The 7,705-nt window shown below is 34.8% G+C and overlaps 1 protein-coding gene across 1 annotated transcript; it reads right to left on the bottom strand.

Moving 5' to 3' along the window:
• Window positions 1–1,887: 1,887 nt before the first annotated feature.
• Window positions 1,888–7,201, bottom strand: ND-B8 (NADH dehydrogenase (ubiquinone) B8 subunit). The gene is made up of 3 exons (XM_087345762.1): window positions 7,044–7,201; window positions 4,261–4,367; window positions 1,888–2,408 (listed from the first exon to the last, which is right to left on the bottom strand). Exons 1-3 carry the CDS (start codon window positions 7,133–7,135, stop codon window positions 2,320–2,322), a joined length of 288 nt encoding a protein of 95 aa, XP_087201888.1. The 5' UTR covers window positions 7,136–7,201; the 3' UTR covers window positions 1,888–2,319.
• Window positions 7,202–7,705: the final 504 nt, after the last annotated feature.

Raw genomic sequence — 7,705 nt, 5'->3', positions numbered from 1 at the left:
CTTGCAATAATCAACACTAAAATATCTGGCGCCATAATTCAAATCCAACAGCACCCAAGACCCTACCATTTCACTAATTTCAAATCAAGTGCCTGGTACATGTTCACAGCCATTCTTCCAAACATGCAACACCTTTTATGACGGGATATAAATTCAGTGCTGATTTACATACAGAATAATGTAATTATAGGTGGTCTACCTCACACTACATCTAAGATTATAAAGAAAAAGGAATAAAAATATCCTTATTTTGTCTATTTCTTCACAAAAGCAAGAAAAATATAACTACCAATTTCGGGTGTCATGTTATTTTAAAAACATGCAGTTCCCCAAGGGTCAATTTTAGGGCCCTTGCTTTTTATAATATACACAAACGACCTTCCTCCAACAATAAAAACAATAAATACTTTAATGGCACCCACAATATTTGCTGATGACACAAGTGTCATAATTTCAAATAAAAATTTTGATGATTTCTGTTCAACATCAAACATAGTTCTGTCTCATATGAATAAATGGTTTACTGTGTAAGACTTGAGGTTCTCACAGCGGTGAGTATGAAGATTTCTGTCTTCTGGGTTGTTGCGCTGTGTAGACTGGTCGACCACAACTTGCTTTAAGTGTTGGTTATAATGGGAAGTATAAACAAGAGTCAGTAAATACAAAAGTCTTGGGTTTGCAAATTGACAATCTCCTAAATTGGACGAATCATTGATAAACTGATACCTAAGTTAAGTGGCGCATGTTGCGCAGTTAGATCTCTGTTCCACGTCAGCAACACTGACACACTCAGATCAGCATATTTTGCATATTTTCACTCTTTAATGAAATATGGAATAATTTTGGGGGGTAATTCCTGAAACAGCAAAAATATATTCACTTTACAAAAGAAAATTGTTAGATTAATGGCTGGTGTCAAACCTAGAAATTCATGTAGAAGTCTATTTAAGAGATTAGAGATCTTAATAAACTTTGTTGTAAATAACCAAGAACTCTTTCAAACTAATTCTGCTGTGCACAGTGCCAATACAAGGAATAAAAATCAGCTTCATAGACCAATTGCCAACCTCTCATGCTTTCAGAAGAGCGCATATTATGCGGGGATCAAAATCTTCAACAGTCTACCATCAAATCTCATAAATAAAAAGGCGCAACATAATGTAGCATTGAAAAGATACTTAATTACACACTCCTTTTACTCTGTCGATGAATTTCTTATGTTTACAAGTCGTAATTTATCTATTGTATATAATGGGTGGATTTATTTGTAACTTATCATTTCTCTAGGTGAATACTTTGTTTTGTATTATGTGAAATTTATACAATAGTACGAATTGTACTTTATAATATGTATTGTATTATTATGACTTTTTCCACATCCTATTTTCATCTGTCTTATGGATCCATGGAATGTAATAAAATATTATATTATATTATTGTCCTTATGTACACACTGGCAGGGAGGGTCTCCCATCATTTATCAACTTTAGTTTTTCCATTAAATTTCTGCTTGAATATGGATTTTTTAGAATCTTAAAACAAAACTTTGATAAACAAAGCACAAACTTATTGGCCAATACGAAAATCTGGTACAATGTTTTAAAAACTCCCCAAATAATTACCAATTTACCACCACTCTCGCCACAGTCAGAACCTCAAATCCTATGTTTGTTGTTCCAACTCATTTTGATGAACATTAATGTTGTGTGCGCGCTGTACAGCCATTCTCTGTACCTTGCAACTCTTGAAATGGATCAAGGCATCCAATGTAAAGTTTGTAACCGAGTGGTGCCTAATGTTTGACGATACATGGAATGGTATTGAAGCTGCTGGAATGCATATGTTGTTATGGTAGCAGATGACCATATTCTGAAGAAAACAAACAACTGGCAAAATAAGCCCTCAATTTATTAGAAGAATTTAAACTTGAATTAATTGGACTACTATAATGCTGTCATGGCTGTGTACGTAGTTTGAAGGGTTTCAAAAAATACAATTATTTTGTTTTGGCTTAAATGAGTATTATTATTAAATATAAAGGCTATAATACATCACTATCACCAAGTTGGAATATTACCACAATACTAAGGAAACTTGCTTTGCAAACACGCAATGTCTCTGTTCATAGTTCGAAGGTTCTAGCTAACAGAATAACTTACTATTAAATATAAAGAATCCATTCTACATTACTACTGTCAACAGGTTTTAGAATATTCAACGTCTTAACATTTATGATCTGTTAAGTCTTGACTGTTAAATATTAATAAAACACTTATCTACAAACAAGATACAAATACATTTACAGAGGCAAAATTATTTTTAATATGACTGAGACAGTTTTTCCACTTGCTTTAGAACATCTTCAGGTTTTAAGTTTGCCAGTGAAACGCTACTTTCCTTTCCAAACTCTGAAATTAAAAGAAAGCCAATGAAATTCATATGCAGTACTAAAACTTACAATTTGGGATCTCAGATCCAGTAGACAGTCACTTAAAAAAAATCTGAAAAGGCATATGCCCAAAGCAAAAACATTTTATTTTTTTCATATATCATCACCTGCAAGTTATTTCCAAAAAACTATTAAATTAAATTAAATCCGTGGCGTAACAGCTCCAGAGAGCCAAAGCCGACTAGCTTGACTGCTGGCCTCACGTTCACATGCCTAAGCAGAGGTGAACGATCATCCAACCAGATACAGGGTGACGTGTGGTCAGCACGACGAACCCCCAGCCATTGCTAGTTTTCCTGACCGGATTACGCTACTCATTGTAGCTCCCCAATTTCCTCACGATGCTGGGTTGGCACCGGTCCCATACACTGGTCGAAAATCTCATGAGAAAATTTCTTCTCCCCCGAGACTCGAACCAGCGCGCATTCTGTATCGCCGGTCCGAAGCATGATGCCTCAGACCGCTCGGCTACGGCGCGGGACTCCAAAAAACTATTATAAAGGTGATATGTAGCAATGCTATTCATCAGACCTTTGATAAACGGCCTTCGAACAAATTTCATGTCGCAGTTTACCTGACTATTAGGAGTTTCATGATTTGTATGCCCTCCATACTTCTTGTGTTCAATTTATAATAAAAGAAGCAATCATATATTTTTGGTGAGTTAGTAATTTGGACTAGGAAACCTTTTGGCCTTATCCAAAAGTAACGATCAGAAAAATGTGTCAAAACAGTAGCAATGGTGGTTCTTGAATTATGGAGCAGCAAAACACCAGAAAATGAAAAACAGAGCCAAACATTGGCATTTCACTGCATATTAGCATCTTAAATACCTTTCGTTTGGAGCAACAGAACATATACTGTTCTTCATCTGTATGCGCAAATCAAAATTTAGTGGTCAATTTCAAGGAACTGTGGTTCTTGAAACGACCACTAATTCAAAGTATGGATCATCACATCTTGTGCCCCTCCCCCCAAGTCACAAGCTGCACCCAACAGCCTGTTCACACATGTTGCAATTAAATGCGGAATATAAGTAGTATGAAGCTGGAAACAAATGGTTTCGGAAGAGAACTCTCAAAATAACATGTGGGTTGGAAACATTACATGGACATAGGTCACTTTAATCACAAAATTATTGTAGGAAATATTATACCAAGTGCAGGTTGAAAGGAGGCCACAGTTCAGGTGAAACAAGAATTACATAAGACTTTTTGGTCCAGCGATAACTTCGAACTACAGAGTCACAGGTGATATGAATGCTTTGTTAACTGAAATGTCTGAAAGCTCTACTTTCTAGGAAGAGAATGCCAGAAAATGTGGTTTGGTAAAAATGGGCTCTGAGCTGCGAGAAGACTTTACTGTCTTAATTCAACATTTATCCCCACTTTCAGTATCAGTGAGAATAAATTATATGAACGTGCAAAATTATTAAGTGTGATCAACATTCATAACAATAAAACGAAATTCCAACATTCTGGTGAATACCACAGTTGTAGATTTCTGGGCGTGTCTCGGACAGTTCGTACGGTGTCCCAACAAAATCAACGCTGCACAATAACTACTGTCCTTACTTCATATTAATTTTTGTAAATCCACAAAGTCCAGTCTCTTTTTGGCTTACATACAAGTTTTATTTCATGTTCAAACTATGGCTACTTTTAGCGTGGCCGTTAAAATTATACTTTTATTATTCCTCTTTATTCAGCCATTACAAAGTTAAATTAAATTAAATTAAATCCATATGACCTCTACTTCCCAACTTCAACAGTGACTTCTAAACATTCATATATCACGTGTTCCATCCTTACCATATCTGGCATACAGTCGAGGCTGAACTCCGCTGCATTCCCGAATCAAGATGGGAAATTTAGGGTGTGAACGTTTTAAATTAACATAGTATGTCTCAATGAAGTCTCTGAAACAAATGTATAAGGACTATTAGATAAGTCTCAAGGAATCCATTTTTAATGTTAACTATGCAATTAATGTAATGTCATTAGTCGCCTTAAAGACACAAAAAGGAATATATTAGTTACGACTCAGACTCTGCTGGGAAATATTTTGTCTTCATTTTCAAAGTCTACAGAACTTACTCAACTGTGAGTTTGAGTAAGTTCATTAAGATCCATACATTTTACCCTTTCAACTGTATCGGAGGCTCCAAACCTTTCACGGGGACACACTCTGCCTTTCTTACTGACTTGGAGGCAGATACGTGATAAATTAAGGCAATTTATTATAAATACAAGCAAAGAGCAAAGCAGTCCTGCTACATGCAACGTAGGTCACTTAGAGAGGGAGAGGAGGTACAGCTCCTACTCATTCTTGACCTCGGCACTAGATGGGGGTGAGTGGTCAGCGTCACGCTCTGTATAAACGCAAGTGCATACAGTTCTACCACAAGATTTAATTCAGTCCATTTAAAACAGTATTAAATGTAAGGTGACCACTTGTATTCCTCACGCCACTGAACTCAACGTCATTTTAAATTCGTGACTCCACGGGTTTGGTTGGATAGGCCGTTTTTGTACAGCGTCTTCACAGTTCAAAACTGCAGTTTTATCAAAATGTCATTTTAGAATAGCACAGAATACAATTTATTTATTCCATGTATCCTTCACAGGCCTGAGCCAAGGATGTAGAATATATCATAGGACAAATACGATACCTGTTTCTAATACAAATATGAATAACATAGTTACGACAGTAATTTACAGTCAACTACAGTATTATTGCAAAAATAATTCACAAGAAAGCATGATCACTGTTGCTTGCATCTATGAGATTATTGAATAGGTTAATTCCAATGTAGTACACTCCTCTTTGATATTTATTGATTTTAGTGTTTGACAAATGAAGGTTATATCTGTATCTTATACTTCTGTTGTGGGAAATTTTCCAATGTTGTTTACTATGACAAGCAACAACATGATTAAGAATTCATTGGCTAGTAAAAAATAATAAACTTCTTAAATAACTCCCTTTATGAGGCTCTGATTTTATTGCCTGCCAATATTCTAGCGGTTTTCTTTTGAATGTAAAATACTTTTTCGCTGTATGTTGAGTTTAACCAGAAAATAATTCCATATGATGGACTGGAAGTAAACAGAGTGGACTAATTTTAAAGTATCTGTTTTCACGAGTGACGTGCATAGCAAACACAAGCTGAGCTTGTTTATGGAACACATAATGAATATGCGTTCTCAAATTTAAGATATTATTTATTTGTGAGTGAAGAAATTTATTTCTGCTTCTTCAATTGTTTTGTCCTCATATCCTGCGCCAAGATTAACACAATTTTTGTCGGTGGTACAAAGTCTAATGACAATTGTTCTGTCAAATTTTAATGTGAGTTTACCTACTTCAATCCAATTGTTCAAGCCACCAAAGACATTTAAGCAAATTTGGAAACAGTCAATTTCTGTACGTGAGATGATATTAGTATCATCTGCAAGAAAGAAGTATGGGTTTGGAGTGACGGTTATTGCTGGCTGTAATTATATATATGAGGAAAAGCAGAGGACCAAGTATTGAACCTTGAGGAACTCCATGTTTTGTAATGCCCCAATTTGAACAGGTGCTATTATTTGAATCTGGTGACTTTATTTCTACTTGTTATGACAGTACAATTTAAATCACTGACCAGCTATATTTTGAATTCCATAAAATGTAGTTTTGATAGAAATAATTCAAGATTTACTTATTCAAATGCTTTAGAAAGATCACAAGATATTCCACCAACATGAATTTTATTATTAAGAGCACTTAAGATTTCATCTGTAAAACTTAAAAAGGATTTTATCACTGAGTAAAGTTGTAAATATTTCATCATAACCACATGGATATTTTGATTTCAGAAAAATTTCCATATGTTTACTTTTGTGGACATATAATTTATGTTTGTTTCTATAACTTTTAGCTACTGAAATAATATGTTAAAAGTTTTGGATTCTTTATTGCATTATTTATCATTATTAATGGGGCAACATCTTCAACAGAATATTTGTTTCCTTTTTCACTATTTTCCACACTGCTGTCATTGTATTTCACCCTAGTATCTGTTTATTGGAACGCATATGTTAAGCCTCTTTGAAGACTTGAGTTAGTATCTTGCAATGTTTCCTGTAGTGAATTTTCATTACTTGTAACTAGACTGACTATTTAGGTAAAGACGTCGATTATGTCTGCAAGGTGTTTTTTAAAACTTCAGTAAACCACTCATTATCTTCAGATATCCTTTTCACTGTTTTGGTGGAGAAACTGCTTAAAAATGTTACTTATGTGTTGAACTTTGAATCTACATCATGGCTGTTTAATACAAAGTCCCTGTTTTAATTAATTATATGTGTTATAAGTTCTTTCATAGTACCTTCACTTATAAGTCTGACTTGTTTCCTGTAATTATAACCGGAGATTGATTCTATATTTTTGTAATATAGAAGCTGTGCTCACTTAACACTGGTTCAACACAAATATCTTCTTTCCTGGAGCTGCCTACAAAAACATTATCAACATAAAGCGCTCCTAACAGCGAGAACCACTAATTATAACTATGTCTTTAAAACAAGCATACATCTTTATTGTCTAATACCTTACTCCTCTACTAGCTGCGGATGTTTGGCATAAATGCAACCTCAATTCTTTGAGATCCTTAGAAAACTTCAACGCTAACCTGGAAGCCATATTTTCACTTCAGACCAGAGATTACATTCGCCCACGGAATAAGCAGGTGGCGTTAAAATTATTAGTTACTCCCCTCTTTGATTACCTAGTCACAGATAATATATGAAAATTCACAGTTACAGAAACATAGCGGTAAAAACTAAAATTCTCGTAAGACGGCTAAATGCCAACGGAATAATTACAAACACACATCAGAAATATTAAAACTTGGATTAATCATTCTACGTAGATTTTCGCAGCTAGACTTCAATGTGTAACTCGTCCGAGTCCTACCGAATGACTAAATAGATCACGCAAACCTCCAAAAAGAGAGGAAAAAGCAGATCCTGCCTAAGCGGGACAAATGCTAAAGAAAAAGAAGAAGTTCAATGTGTAACTTGATTTCGAGTGAAAGCCGGAATTTAAACATTGAATTAATCATTCTATAATTTGATGCAATTGGCTTATAATCTGTGGTATTAAAAGCCTCTTTATTAAATAAGCTGATAATTTTTAAAATGTTCTTAATATTAATTGGGTAAACATCGACAAGACAGCGACGAATCCCTTGACAGTGACATAATGTCCCCC

This window comes from Zootermopsis nevadensis, unplaced genomic scaffold (assembly GCF_977971745.1).
Source record: "Zootermopsis nevadensis isolate Lab colony 2312 unplaced genomic scaffold, Znev_1.0 Znev_ptg000009l, whole genome shotgun sequence".
Lineage (NCBI taxonomy): Eukaryota > Metazoa > Arthropoda > Insecta > Blattodea > Termopsidae > Zootermopsis > Zootermopsis nevadensis.
The sequence above is the reverse complement of the archived record's forward strand: the minus strand, read 5'-3'. Positions and strand labels throughout refer to the sequence as shown.

Coding starts and splice junctions, on each gene's coding strand:
- ND-B8 (XM_087345762.1), bottom strand. CDS start 7,135: ATGGCTTCCAGGTTAGCGTTGAAGTTTTCTAAGGATCTCAAAGAATTG. Junction 4,368..7,043: donor GCAGCTAGTAGAGGAGTAAG/GTATTAGACAAT, acceptor CATTTGTTTCAG/AGACTTCATTGAGACATACT. Junction 2,409..4,260: donor TCGACTGTATGCCAGATATG/GTAAGGATGGAA, acceptor TTTTAATTTCAG/AGTTTGGAAAGGAAAGTAGC.